General features: G+C 49.4%; 2 protein-coding genes across 3 annotated transcripts in view; both read left to right on the plus strand.

Moving 5' to 3' along the window:
- The window catches only part of Ints7 (integrator complex subunit 7), a 502,168-nt gene that overhangs the window by 342,430 nt on the left and 145,209 nt on the right, over window positions 1-14,529 (plus strand). The window lies entirely within an intron of this gene.
- On the plus strand, window positions 1,173-7,821 carry Slc30a1 (solute carrier family 30 member 1). 2 transcript variants are annotated; one of them, XR_012912118.1, is made up of 3 exons: window positions 1,173-2,073; window positions 3,542-4,705; window positions 5,347-7,821. XR_012912118.1 is itself a non-coding variant. In XM_075989491.1 (2 exons), exons 1-2 carry the CDS (start codon window positions 1,467-1,469, stop codon window positions 4,441-4,443), a joined length of 1,509 nt encoding a protein of 502 aa, XP_075845606.1. In that variant the 5' UTR covers window positions 1,173-1,466; the 3' UTR covers window positions 4,444-7,821. The 2 variants fall into 2 exon arrangements, 1 of the variants encoding a protein (XP_075845606.1); XM_075989491.1 differs by having other exon boundaries at window positions 3,542-7,821.

The raw sequence follows: 14,529 nt of genomic DNA on the forward strand, positions 1-14,529 counted from the left end.
TCTACAGAGTGAGTTCCATGACAGCGAGGGTTACACTGAGAAACCCTCTCAAAAGCCAAAAAGTAGAATTTTTCATGCAAAAGAGCAACAGGCCAAGCACATCTCACTCAATGCAATGGCTAGCACCTAGGGAATCCCTCCTCGGGTCTGGTGGCCCAGCTGAGGCCGCTGCTGATTCTAGCCACCACTCTGGGGGACTTTTAACCACAGAGAAATGCTCACATCCACTGGTCTCACTTTGAGAGCCAACTCCAATGAGTGTTAGACCAACTCAGCAAGGGTGTTTGGTTCGTGACTTCTCGCGGCCACCTTTCTTTTGTATTCTGGCCGCCCCTCCCCCTCCAAGCATCCCACACAAGGGTTCGGAGGTTTGTAGCCTATAAATAGTGTGAAATCACAGAGCCTTGGAATTTTAGCTAGAAGGAAGCAGAAGCGTTCCACTTGCCCAATCCTTCTATTGATGAAGAAACAGGTGTAGCGAGATTAGATGACCTGCCCAAGTCACGCAGCAGGCTCCTGCCCCAAGTCTGCACCCCACACTTTAGAGAGGCAGTGACAGGCAGGTCTGACTTCACACGGTTCCCTCGGGGAGGTGGCCCGCTGGATGGAAACTGTTCCCGAAGCTGGGGTCGGACTGCTAGCAAGCCAGTCCCCAGCTCAGCTCCCCGCTCGGCCGCGCCCCCGCCGACCCGCACAGCCCGTACAGCCCGCACTCCCCGCCCCTCCCGGGCGCCGACCTGTCACCCAGCCGCCCCCACGTGCACCGGGATGGCAGGATCAAAGTCTAGGGAGGCCGGGCCGGCGCCGCAGAACCGCAGCCCGGAATCCGCAGCGCGGGAACCGCTCGCTGCGCCCCAGGGCTCGGCGCCGCCGCCCTGCCGCCTGCCCTCCGCTGCACGCGGCCCGCGCCCACCCTCCCCCGCACCGCCCGCCGCTGCACCCGGCCGCGGCCCCCCGGCCCACGCCCGGCTCCCCAGTGCACAAGCCCCGCCCGCAGCTCCCGCGGCCTCGCCCCGCCCCCTCCCTCCCCTCCGCCGCGCCAGCCAATAGAGGCCGTGGAGGGGCGGGACGGCTCGGCTGTCGTGAGGCCGCCCCGGCCAATGAGGGAGCGAGCCGGGCCGGGGGGCGGGGCACCGGGGCCTTGTCACGCTCGGGTCCGTGTGAAAACGGGGGTTCCGAGTGCAAAGCAAAGTTTTTTTGTAAACCGTCTGCAAAGGCGGGGGGGTTAAGACGGCGGCCGCCGCCGGGTCGAGCTCATTCGCCGCGGACGCCGTCTCCCGAGCGCCTCGGACCGATGCTCAGCCGCCTCTCCGCACGCAGTCGCCCTCCCGCGCCCGCGCCCTCCGCCTCGCTGGTCCCAGTCCCGCCGAGCGCCGGCGCTTGAGTCGCTGCGCGGCCGGCGGTTTCCCCACAGCGCCGCTCCCGCCCGCTTCTGCGCCGCGCCTCAGGCCGCTGCCGCCGCCGCCATGGGCTGCTGGGGCCGCAACCGCGGCCGGCTGCTGTGCATGCTGCTGCTGACCTTCATGTTCATGGTGCTGGAGGTGGTGGTGAGCCGGGTGACCGCGTCGCTCGCCATGCTGTCCGACTCCTTCCACATGCTGTCGGACGTGCTGGCGCTCGTGGTGGCGCTGGTGGCCGAGCGCTTCGCCCGCAGGACCCACGCCACGCAGAAGAACACGTTCGGCTGGATCCGCGCCGAGGTGATGGGCGCGCTGGTGAACGCCATCTTCCTGACGGGACTGTGCTTCGCCATCCTGCTGGAGGCCGTCGAGCGCTTCATCGAGCCGCACGAGATGCAGCAGCCGCTCGTGGTGCTGGGCGTCGGCGTGGCGGGGCTGCTGGTCAACGTGCTGGGGCTCTGCCTGTTTCACCACCACAGCGGCGAGGGCCAGGGCGCTGGCCACGGCCACTCGCACGGCCACGGCCACGGCCACCTCGCCAAGGGCGCGCGCAAGGCGGGCCGCGCAGGGGGCGAGGCGAGCGCGCCGCCGGGACGGGCGCCGGACCAGGAGGAGACCAACACGCTGGTGGCCAACACTAGCAATTCCAACGGGCTCAAGACGGACCCGGCAGGTGAGCGAGCGGCGCCGGGGTCGGGGACTGGCGCCCCCTGGCGCCCGAGCTGGGTGCCACGCCCCGCGCCCGGGTGCGCGGCGGTGGTTCCGTGCCCACTGAACAAGTTTGATAATGATGGGTGGAGGGTGTGTGGGCCCTGGTGAAAGGCGGCCTTTGTGAGCCGCGGCGTGTGCTTCCCCGAACTGACCATCTAATCCGGGAAAATCACAGGTTAGGGACCTGCCAGGGCACGTTGCACGTTCGGCACTTAGGGTTTGGCGGAATGGTGTTAGACCTGACGGGGATGTAGTTCCCTCGTGGTTTTGATGAACATTCTTCATCTCGAGTCCTTGTGCTGCTGGTGGAAATTTGAAAGGTGAGAGTGTTGGAAAGAAACGAGAAAGAACCAAGCCAGCTTCGCCCCAAGCTGGATGATAACATTTTGGTTGCCGCTTTTCATGCCGTTTCAAGTTTCAATCCCTCTGAGAGGCAGGGTAACTTCTCCAGTGCGCGGTGGAGTCCCGGTGGTGAATGGGAAAGGTTTTCTCTCCTTCCGAACAAAGTGAAACTACTCGGGTGTGCTGTAGGACTTGAACTTTTGTTTTGTTTTTCCGAGTGAGGGTTTCTCTGTGTAGCAGCTCTGGCTGTGCTGGAACTCTCTTTGTAGACCAGGCTGGCTTGGAGCTCACAAGAGATCCTCCTGCCTCTGCCTCCCAAGTGTTGGGATTAAAGCTGTGAGCCACCACCCAGCCCTGAGTCAATCTTTTAGATAATTTAGTGATTATTGAGTTCCAGCCTTATTGGTAGCTACAGGTTGTGTTTTTTTGTTTGCCCGGGGTTTTTTTCTGAGACATGATTTCTCTGTGTAACAGCTCTGGCTGTCCTGGAACTCCCTTTGTAGACCAGGCTGGCCTCGAACCCAGGGAGATCCTCCTGCCTCTGCCTCCCAAGTGTTGGGATTAAAGCTGTGAGCCGCCGCTGCCTGGCAGTATCCCCAGGTTGTTGATTTGTCAGTTTGTAAACCCCCTCTACCAAGACACTACATAGAACATAAATGATAAACGCTAAAGTCTAAAGCCACCTTTATTAAGCATCTGCCTAGTGCCGCTGGCTGCCCAGAGGTCCCCATCAGATCGATTGTGTTATAGGACTTATCCTCAGCTGTGCCGAACTGAAAGCCCTAAATTTTCTCTTTTGTATGTGTCAGAAAAGTGAAGCACAATGTTTCCAGGACACCGAGGAGTAGTCAGGGGCAGGGGCAGGGGCGAGGGTGGGAAGGAAATGAAGAAACAATACCCTAATGACACAGTCTGGTCCTCCCCATGGTTGTGGCCTGGCAGTACCCAGAGGTCCCCTCATTATGCATTGTTCCCAGCATACTTTTATTGTGCTTTTTGAGAAAAAGTTTCAACTTCTTCACTCCTAGGCAAGATGTTTATCTGAACAGTTTAAATGTGTTTAATTAAAAGTGTATTGTTTGTTGTAGAGCCAGAAAAACCCAGAAGCGAGGATCCGGTGGATGTACAAGTAAATGGGAACCTTATCCCGGAGCCTGAAGACTCTCTGGAGTCGGAAGACAACAAAGCGGCGCAGCTGAACATGCGAGGGGTGTTTCTGCACGTCCTCGGTGACGCCTTGGGCTCCGTGATCGTCGTTGTGAACGCGTCGCTCTTTTACTTCCTGTGGAAGGGGTGCTCTGAAAACAGCTTCTGTATAAACCCATGCTTCCGTGACCCCTGCAAGTCGACCATGGAGATGATCAACGGCACGCAGGCCCCCATCCTAGAGGCCGGCCCATGCTGGGTGCTCTACTTAGACCCAACTCTGTGCGTTATCATGGTTTGTATACTTCTTTACACAACTTACCCGCTGCTCAAGGAATCTGCTCTCATCCTTCTACAAACTGTTCCCAAGCAAATTGATATCCGGCATCTGGTGAAGGAGCTGCGAGCCGTGGACGGCGTGGAGGAAGTCCACGAGTTACACGTCTGGCAGCTGGCCGGGAGCAGAATCATCGCCACCGCTCACATAAAGTGTGAGGACCCAGCTTCGTACATGCAGGTGGCCAAGACCATTAAAGACGTTTTTCACAACCACGGAATTCACGCTACTACCATCCAGCCTGAGTTTGCTAGCGTAGGGTCTAAAGTAGTCCCGTGTGAACTTGCCTGCAGAACTCAGTGCGCTCTGAAGCAATGCTGTGGGACCCGGCCACAAACCCAGTCTGTAAAGGATGCAGAAAAGGCCCCAACAGTTAGCATTTCCTGTTTAGAACTCAGTGAAAACCTAGAGAAGAAGCCCAGGAGGACTAAAGCTGAAGGCAGCCTTCCTGCTGTGGTGATAGAGATTAAAAACGTGCCAAAAAAGCAGCCCGAATCATCTTTGTGAGTCTTGAAAAGGATGTGATATTTGACTTTGCTTTTAAACTGCAAGAGAAAATAGACTCCATTGAAATACTAAGTTTGCCAAGTAGTGTAATTGAAGTCCTTGTCTGGTCGCAGAGTTTAATTCTATTTTTGTAAGAACATAATGGAACTGCGTAGTAGAATGAATGTTCTCCATTACAGCCTAGTGACTACTAGTGCACAGTGCAGCGATGCTGTAGCACGTTTGAAAGCCAGTTTGACACTATGTTACATTGTTGTTTAAAGTAAGTATAAACCTTCTATGACATAATGACATTTGATTCCCAGATTTCCCATGCTAAGAATTAGGGGGATAAATAAAATTGTTACTGGAATTTCTCTGCTTTTCTTTCCCCCATTGTTATACATTGTTAGGATTGTAATGGCGAGACCTTTCAGGCCATCCAGCTTGTCTCCGCTGATGTTTAGGGGTAGCTACTTGCCCTTTGAGATCATAAACATAGCATAATGGCAGCGTGTTTTCTGAGTGACTCATTATTATTAGCAGGAAATAAGAATACTTACTATTTTGTATTCTCTACTGCTGAGTGATAATCTAGTAAACAGATAATTCACAAAATGAATTAGGGTTTACACATAGTGGAGCAAGCGAGCAGGGGAGGAAGAAAACCAGGTAGGCTATTGTATGTTAATATGGAGATTACATATTAATCAGGTGGTTTTAGTCTTACCAAAGCCGCTCCACACGGGTGTGCCAGCATGGCTTTCTTTCAGAGACCGACTGGTATTAGCAGTGTTTGCCTGAAACTTTCAAAATGCATGAATATTTTTGAGACTGAAGACTTGTCAACTTCAGCTGTTAATCGCAAATTGTGTCTTAAAAACCTTTCCTAGTGACCGGTTAGACGCATTTGGCCTCTTTCAGGCACAGCAAGCGCAGTCTGCTTCTGCCAAGAGCCATGACTTGAAAGGAAGAAATCGGACGGTTCCTGCAGTTTGGACATTGTAGAAAGCAGGTTACTAAGAAAGCCTCCGGTCTCTGAGCCACCTGTCTGGACATGCTCGGTTTTCCACCGGCGCTGCTGTAAGACGCTGTCCTTTGCACCAGGAAGTCACTCACGGCTGCACTTCGCCACAGATTTCAAATCCACGCACACATCTGAAGATACTTAAGTTATATTTTCCTTGATAGAGAAAGGTTCATGCTTTGTGAAGAGAATGTAGATTTTTTTTTTTTGTCTTCGAGAGAGTGACTATTAATATTAGTTGTGATAGCTCTATTTTTCTAGGGACAGAGTACTCTGACTACTTCAATAACTTTTATAGCTGACTACTTTTGGGAAAGTTAAACTTTTGGGATTTGAAATAATGAATTCATTGCTTAATAATCTGAAAATGGAAGTGTTAGTGTATGACAGTTACTTTTGAAGGGATGGTCTTTCCCTGAGTGTAAAGAGCCTGTTGCTGGCAACGGGCCTGCTTATAACAGCTGCATTTTCTGCTGAGAAATTTCATTTTAGGAACGTAGTTTGTAAGTTCACATTTACCGCTCTGGGCCAATCAGCAGCCCGCATAATGCTTCATTAGTATGTGATCCAACCCCTTGACAGGTGGTTACTTTGAATTTTGCAAAAATTTGCTTTTTTTCTTTTCTTTTAAACATGAACTGGAGCGATCTATGGGTGAGGACGAGAGAACTGGAGGTAGTTGTCTGGAGCACACCCTGACTGGCACCGCACAGGTTTGAGCGGTGTCCGCTGTGACGCACCAAGGGAACTGGTGAAAGTGTGTGACATCTAGCCAGTGTCCTTCAGAAACACTCTGGGTGGGTTCGTGTCGAAGGTGCCCCAGGAGTTGGAACAAGAGCTATGCTGATCTGTTTTTCAGAAGTGGTTAAGTGGCTTCTGTGTAAAAAGTACCACAGGCTCTTTTTTTTTTCTTGAAAAGTGTTTATCATAGCAAAACATGGGCACCCACTCACCTCGGAGTTTTAGAGAATTATTTATTTCTTTACAGTGCACTTTCTAACCCATTTTTAGCTATATTAGCATTATCTTTAAGAAAAAAAGACATGTTTTTATATTTAAGTGTTATGGGACTTGAGTGTCTTTTCCAAATAGCTTCCTTTCGCTGCTCTCCTGGTCCTGTGTTTGGGCAAGGCCAGGGTGGACCTGTCTGTCATCTGGAGCTGAGTGAGAAGGTGCTGCATGCTCCCCAATTGCACTCAACCAGGAATCCTTCCAAGCCACGTGCGCCTTGGAAGAACGGATTTCATTTTCCACGGTCAGCTTTTAACTTGTAGGAGTAATTCTTTTCTGGGTGGTATCTACGTTGTAGAAGTACACGCTAGAACATGAAAAACAGTCCTCAGACATTTTACTGTATTTTCACATTCAAAAGAGAGAAGCAAGATGCCGAATGGCTTTAACCTAAGACGTGTAATTTGAACAGGAAGGGTTTGGAAAGTCACAGGAAGCTCTGTGTGTGTATGTGTTGTCAGCATTCTGTTTTGAGTTTTGGAAAGCTCTGAGGGAAAGGATGAAACCTAATGTGGAGTATTTGGTATGTAAACTGGTTTTGAATGTTTTTGCTGTTTTACAAGCAGATACCATTTGAACAATAAATGTCATTAAGCTGCTGTCTTAAGGTAGTCATACACAGATATGGAGTGTGATTCTACAATAGAAAATATTTTAATACTGCGTTTCAGTTAAGAAATAAAACAGTGTTAAGAGGTCTTGGGGAGGTGAAAGGCTTTTGTTGTCTCTGTGATGGGAACTGTCCTATGCTTCACGGACTGGGAAATGCAACTGTAATCTGACTATTTTGATACAGCACTGCATATATACATGTGTGTATGTGTATATGGTCATGCTATTTTGTCTTACTAACAAGCTCTGGAATATTTAGCAGTCATTTTCACTGGCACAAGAGCCTTTTGTATATTAATCAATTTAAACTTTTAAACCAAAAATATTAAGGTTCAGTGTCTGGCAAAAAGATGCTGAGGCGAATGTGACATAGAATTAATATGTGGTTATATAAAAAGACACAGATCGCCGTGATAGGGGTCTGCTTGAAACAGCACAATGGAGTGTCAGTGTGTCTGATTCTTTGTTGTTCTCATGTTGGGTGTGTCTGCTGCCACCTGTCCTCTGGGCCAACAGTGCGGTCGATGTGGCTCTCAGCGTGTTGAGCGCCAGTACAGACAGAACAAGTGCAGGACATTTTCTCTAATTTCTGTGTGTTATGACTGTGTTATTTCCAAAGCTGTTCCTACCTCACCACGAGGCTTTATGGATTGTTCTGTATTATAAATGTTCTATATGAGACAAGACTACTGTGTTTCTTCTCATTTATTAAAAGTTAAGTAGAAAAAATAAACGAATTTTAATATCTACTTTGTTTTATGCTGTGGTGGGTAAAGGAGAAATGGGCTATAGCACAGATTTTACCAGCACACAGTTAGCCTGCTGCTCTAGGTAATTTCCAGTCTTTAGTTTTAAAGTTACACCTAAAACTCGTGCAAAAGGCACCTCAGTGAGTTCACTTCAGGGCAGTGATTGGATGATTGGAGGGAAAGCTTCAAGAACTTGTGTCTGGGAGGCAATGGTTTACAAGTCGACGGACAAGAAATGCACTAGGGGACGGCTAAGTACAGAAGGTATTCCAAAAAAGGTGGATTTGATCAGAGAAGATGGTTTAAGGTGGAACAGGGTTGAAGGCAGAAGATGACAGATTAGGATACAGAGCGGAGTTGAGAGAGAGATGGTGACGGGTGATGTCATACCGGCCAGTTTGTTCTTAAGATTAGTTTTTTATGTGTGTTGAGTTAGTTTGCATGTTTGTGTACCAAGTGTGCCTGGTGCCCTTGGGTCAAAAAGTCCATTGGATCCTCTGGAACTGGGATTACAGGTGGTCAGATGTGTGGGTTCTGGGATTTGAACCTGGGCCCTCTGAAAGAGTAGCAAATGTGCTTAACTGCTGAGCCCTATTTTTAATTTAAAAAAAATGGTGTGTGTCTGTGTGAGTGTATGCCACACGTGGCTGTGGAGGCCAGAAGAGGGGGTCAAAGCCCATAAAGCTGGAGTAGGAAGCAAACTCAGGTTGTTCAGGAGTGCGGGCAATGCTTTCAGCCACTAAGCCACTCCAGCCTCCCAAACCTAATTTTTGAATGGATAGAGTCAAAAGAGGACTGTGCTTGATGCGGAAAGGAAGCCTGGTGAAGCCAGTCTCGCCCACGCCCACCTGTGCCTCAGGTGGCGCCACTCTGCGCACACACTGACACCCTAGTAACCGGCTGACCTCAGAACCCAAAGCTCAGTGGATGCTGTCAACTTCCCATCTAGTCCTGTCGGGGAGATTCCAAAAGCTCCCACCTCCCCCCAGCCAACCCTGTGGGCATGCGACACACAGCTGAACACCAGTGTCGTTTTCGAAATAGGCGAGCACGTGGAAGAAAGCAATTTTAACAGCAGGTGTGTCCGTACCTCCAGGATCAGTACCCGTTTCTGCTACCGTCATATCTGCCTTCAGTCCGCCGTTTATGACACGGGCATTTGCTTAAGAACCTGTTTCTAGACTGCAAGCTGAGGTCAGGCCTGTTTACCTTATCTTTATTTCCTTGGGATATTTCCAAGGACTAGGACCGCTGTAGGTATTGACAGGTGTTTGAATGAGGCTTTCAGGATGGCGGGCAGGCTAGGAAAGATTCTTTAATAGTTAACAGGTGCACTGAGCACTTGGTACTTGTCAAGTATATTCCAGTTCTTGCAGAGCGGCCATATTCCACTCTTCGTGCTTCTCTGAAAACATTAAAAAACTAAAGAAAACAAAACCCCTCACCCACTGATGGATCCAGACCTAGCCAGAGGCTGGACAGGAGGCAGCTTTCTTCCCATCCCCTACCTAAAAGCTCAAAATGAAGAGTTCTTTGTGGTTCAGCCCAACGAGGTTGATAGCAAAGTCGACTGAGACGCACCAAGAAAGCACGGCCACCCAAAAAAAAAAACAACAACAAAAAAACAAAACAAAAAAAAAACCGGGGGAAAGCGTTTTTAAATCACTGGATATTTATTTTAAAAGTCCAGCTAATCACTGGATTTAAACCAGCACCTTCTGCTCTGAATTACACTTTATCAAGTTGTGGCTTAGTGTCAGTTTTTTTTTTATTTATGTGGGAGAAAGGAATAACATGTTTTTTGTTTTGTTTTGTTTTGGATTAAGAATCTTGGTTTTAATCCAGCCTCATGGATTAAAACTGGCAGCGTTTTCACTCAAGGAGTGGCCAAGTACTGTTCCACATGGTGCTTCAGCTGGAACGAGGGACACTGTGGCTTATGTAGCCTGGGGTTGATGTTGAACCCAGGGTGCTTGGGTGAGGAGCAGAGGTAGCGGGTGCATGCAGACAAGGAGACACAGAACACCTTTTGACAAATGAGTAAGCAGATCGTTTGTGCTCCCATGATCCATCCTGGATTTTAATAGTCTAAACTTTTGGGGTTCCCTCCCTCCTCCTGCCCACTGACAGGACACTTTCTTTGCTGACATCCCCTAAGGAGGTGACATTGTACTTGGGAAGACACAGAGGTCTGGCCCACCGTGTATCTCTTCTCATCTCTCCTTGCACAAACTTCAGTTTCACCAAGAAATAGTGCTCACATATCTGGAGAGTCAAACTGAAGGTCTCAACTGGATTTCTGGGTTTATAATCCTGATAAAGGGTCGCCACAGGTTCATGTAGCCAAACGCTGTTCAAAAAAAAAAAAAAAGGATCTGAGAGAGAAAGCAGGTGCGGCTGTCTGCGTTGTGGAGACCCTGGCTAGCTCCTCTCAAGTAGAGAGTAAAAGTGGGGTTCCAGCAATGTAAAAGGAGTTCAAACCTCAGCATCTTTTAAGATACAGAATTGAATAGTCTTAAAACATATGACTGGCCAACTGGCCAAAATTTCTTTCCTAATGGCAGAAATGTCAAAAACAATATTAGGCTAAATATACTAGAATTTTTCATAGCGTGGAACAAAGGTAACTTGGAGATACCTGTTCTGGGTTCTTGTGTTGGGCTTTAGGTTTCTCTGGGGTGATGTGATGAGACAATACTTATTAATCTTGAATCTATACCCTATCAGCAGTCAATGAGCTAGAAAATAAGGCCCACCGTGGTAAACGTGGTTCCCTAAAGGAGTGCTTGTCTGCATCCCTAGGCCCTGTGGGCTCTGTGTCTGTCCAGATCCTCTGCAGCTGTCAGCATGGGGCCAATCGGGAGAGCAAAGATTGGGGGAGAGCTGATATGGACGTCATCATAAGGCTCCTGAAAGAAGAGGCAGAGAGAGGGCCAGTCACAGCTAGTGATGGATGGCTGAGAGGCCACAGCAGGAGCTTAAGTGAGAAGGCCACCTTGAAGAAGAAGAAGAAGGGAACATGAGCCAAAAAAACACAAACAAGAAACAAAAAGCTTCGATTATGGCCACCTTAAAGAAGAAGAAGGAAGGGGGCATGAGCCAAAAAAACACAAACACAAAAGGCTTCAGCAGGTGGAAAAGGCAAAGGACAGAACCACCGGACACTGTGGCAGGCTCAGCTTCCTTCCGTTTCCTCACTAGACACTGTGGCAGGCTCGGCCTCCTTCCGTTTCCTCACTGGACACTGTGGCAGGCTCGGCCTCCTTCCGTTTCCTCACTGGACACTGTGGCAGGCTCGGCCTCCTTCCGTTTCCTCACTGGACACTGTGGCAGGCTCGGCCTCCTTCCGTTTCCTCACTGGACACTGTGGCAGGCTCGGCCTCCTTCTGTTTCCTCACTAGACACTGTGGCAGGCTCGCTCTCCTTCCGTTTCCTCACCAGAAGGGATACGGTTCAGCTTGCACCTTCAAGATCAGACTTTTGAACTTGTGGTTCTGGAGTGGGAAAATGGTTAAATTTGTCTTCCTTCCTTCCTTCCTTCCTTCCTTCCTTCCTTCCTTCCTTCCTTCCTTCTTCCTTCTTCCTTTCCTTCCTGTGTCTCTCCCCTTTCCACTCCCCCTATTTCTTTCTTGCCAAGCTGATGTTGAGCCAATTCTAGCTGAGGATGACTTTTGTTCTTTGGATTCTACCACCTCCATCTCCAGTGCTGGGATTTTGAACATGCACCACCATGCCTAGTGTATGCAGTGCTGGGGATTGAGTTCTGGACTCTTGCATGCTCAGCAAGGTACCAACTAAGCTACATTTCGAGCCCTAAGTCTTCTTCTTTTAAGCCACTAAAGTTATGGCAGCAATAAGAAAAGTCGAACCGACGAGCACTAGACACTACAGTGTGCATACTCGCTTTTGTATTTACAAAGACTCACTGGAGTTGAAGTACGGCCTGACTCGCAGACAGGATTTTATCAGAAAGGGCTGGATGCACTGAGTGGTGACAGAACTTACGTTACAGCTTCCAGTGAATCTGGACTCTGAGGAAGACGAGCCTGGGGCTGCTGTGCAATATGAAGAGACAGCTTTCTTTAACTCTAGGTGTGGTTTTTCTCAAGTCACTGAGCTTACAGGTAAGTAAGAGGTCGGGTGAAAGTCCAGACTAACTCCTGTTACAATAAGAGCCCACTGGAGTCACCACCCAGACCTCTCCCAGCCTCCTTGTCCCCTGCCCTAAGCAACCTTTCTTCTGTGCTGTGTTTCCACTTCCCTCCTCCCTTGTTGTGGGATATTAGCCGAAGCTGTGTTACATTCTTTTTCTGTTTGGGGTTTTTTGGTTTTTTGGTTCTTTGAGACAGGGTTTCTCTGTGTAGCTGTGGAGCCTGTCCTGGAACTCCCGCTGTAGACCAGGCTGGCCTCAAACTCACAGAAATCCACCTGCCTCTGCCTCCCGAGTGCTGGGATTAAAGGCGTGCGCCACCACCGCCCGGCATGTGTTACACTCTTTCATGCTGTGGAACATTTGTTTAATGATGCAAAGATGTGTTGCATTCTTTCATGTCGCATTTGTTTAAATCTGTAAAGCTGTGTTACCTTGCCTGCCTAAAACACCTCATTGATCTAATAAAGAGCTGAACGGCCAATAGCTACGGCAGAGAGGGATAGAGGCAGGGCTGCTGGGCAGAGAGAATAAATAGGACGAGAAATCAGCGAAAAGAAGCTTGGGGAATGAGAAAGGAAGGAGAGTGGACTCCAGAGACCAGCTACACAACCACACAGCCAGCCACAGAGTAAGAAGGAAAGAAAGATATATGGAGCCACAAAAACAAACAAACAAACAAAAAAACCAGAGGCAAAAGGTAATCAGGATAACTTAAGTTAGGAATACTGGCTAGAAACAAGCCAAGCTAAGGCCACACATTCATAAGAAGAATACATCTCTGTATTTTCTGTGTATTGATTTGGAAGCTGGGTGGTAAGCCCCCCAAAGTGTAAGAAAAGCAACTACACTCCCCCCTCCCATTCACACAGCTATACCCTTCTAATGATGTTATTAACTCGAGTTTAGGAACTGGGGCTGAGAGAACGAGGACCCTTCAAACACCCGGCAAGCGGAGAGAGACCAGTGTTCATCTATGCAGTGTCCTGCCCAAGCTGGTCAAACCCTGGTGAGAGCCATGGGCTCTCTCCACATTCCACAGAACAGCCAAGTGTTTTGTGTGGACGCTGCCTGGCTTGGGTCTGAGTCCTAGACTCACTGTCTTTGTCTCCTCATCTGAAATCAGGGTAATAATAACACTCATCTCAGAGTTGACCTGGTGATCATGAAAAGGCATTCTGGACAGTACCGAGTGTTAAATATTAGCTGTGTTTATTCTGGTCATTTCTTGCTTTTCCCTTTTTTTCCTTCTCCCTCTTTCCCCCTTTCTCTCATGTCCTAAGCCCTATGACAGACCCTTAAGGCCTTTAATGGACACCTTCTGTGAGCCTCAGTCTTACTCAATCGTAATCCTCTTCTTTACTTTGTCAAACCGTGTGTGTGCTTGTGTGTGTGTGTGTGCGTGTGTGTATGTGCGTGTGTGTGCGCGTGTGTGTGTGTGCACGCGTGTGTGTGTGTGCGCGCGCGCGTGGGTGTGTGTGTGTGTGCGCGCGCGCGTGCGTGTATATTTTCCCCGCGGTGACTGGGTAACCATACCTTCAGGAATAGCAGGTATTTACCTAGTAATCTGAAGGCTGGTCTAGGGATAAAAGGAGCCAGGGGGAGGAGTTTGCTGCCTCTGGAGCAATAATACTGAGCCTGAAAGCAAGAAAGACAATTGCAGCAATCTGTAGGCCATTGAAGGATGGGTGGTGAGGTGATGTAATGGCATATGAGTACACGCTGCCCACAGGCCTGTGGCTGGAAGCCCCAGGATGACCTTTGTGAAGAACCTACTTGGACATGATGACATCCCCACAGGCCTTTCAGTGATGACCTAAGTTAGTGGCCTGGGACAGTGCAGGGTGCCGGGATGGATACCCAGGGGCTTTGGTCCTGAACCTTGTTTCTTCTTGCAGTGACCACAACCATGGGCATTTGGCTTTCCTCTTTGGGCCGGCTCCTCATCCTCAGGCCATGGTAGGGTTCTGATTCTGTACCTCTGTGTGTGTGGGGGGGGGCGTGATGGAGGAAGGTCATTGGCTAATAAAGAAACTGCCTTGGCCCATTTTATAGGTTAGAACATAGGTGGGTGGAGTAAACAGAATAGAATGCTGGGAGGAAGAGGAAGTGAGCTCAGACTCGATAGCTCTGCTCTCTGGAGCAGACGCGATGAAGCTCCGACCCAGGATGGACGTAGGCTAGAATCTTCCTGGTAAGCGCACCTTGGGGTGCTACACACATTAATAGAAATGGACCAAGCAGTGTGTAGATGAATACAGTTTGTGTGTTGTTATTTTGGAGCATAAGCTAGCCAGGCGGCCGGGAGCCGGGCTATGGGAACGGGGGGGGGGGGGGGTGTGGTGTGCCTGACTTCTCACTGATATTCCAGAGAGGCCTCCCAAAGAACACCCACTTGGAATAAAAGCTAAAGAGCAACAAGAAGTAAATACTGAGTCTGCAAATCTGTTCCTCGATAATGTCCGAGACCACTGGCTTTGTTCAATTTACAGACAGAAACATGGGCATTCGTCCAAAATTCCACATGCAGATGGGTGCTGATTTCATCCAACACAGAC

This window comes from Microtus pennsylvanicus, chromosome 10 (assembly GCF_037038515.1).
Source record: "Microtus pennsylvanicus isolate mMicPen1 chromosome 10, mMicPen1.hap1, whole genome shotgun sequence".
Taxonomy (NCBI): domain Eukaryota; kingdom Metazoa; phylum Chordata; class Mammalia; order Rodentia; family Cricetidae; genus Microtus; species Microtus pennsylvanicus.

What these genes read in the sequence shown, in the direction of transcription:
- Slc30a1 (XM_075989491.1), top strand. Translation starts at nt 1,467, where the DNA reads ATGGGCTGCTGGGGCCGCAACCGCGGCCGGCTGCTGTGCATGCTGCTG. An exon ending in GCTCAAGACGGACCCGGCAG is followed by an intron (nt 2,074 to 3,541) that starts GTGAGCGAGCGG and finishes TGTTTGTTGTAG; the next exon opens with AGCCAGAAAAACCCAGAAGC.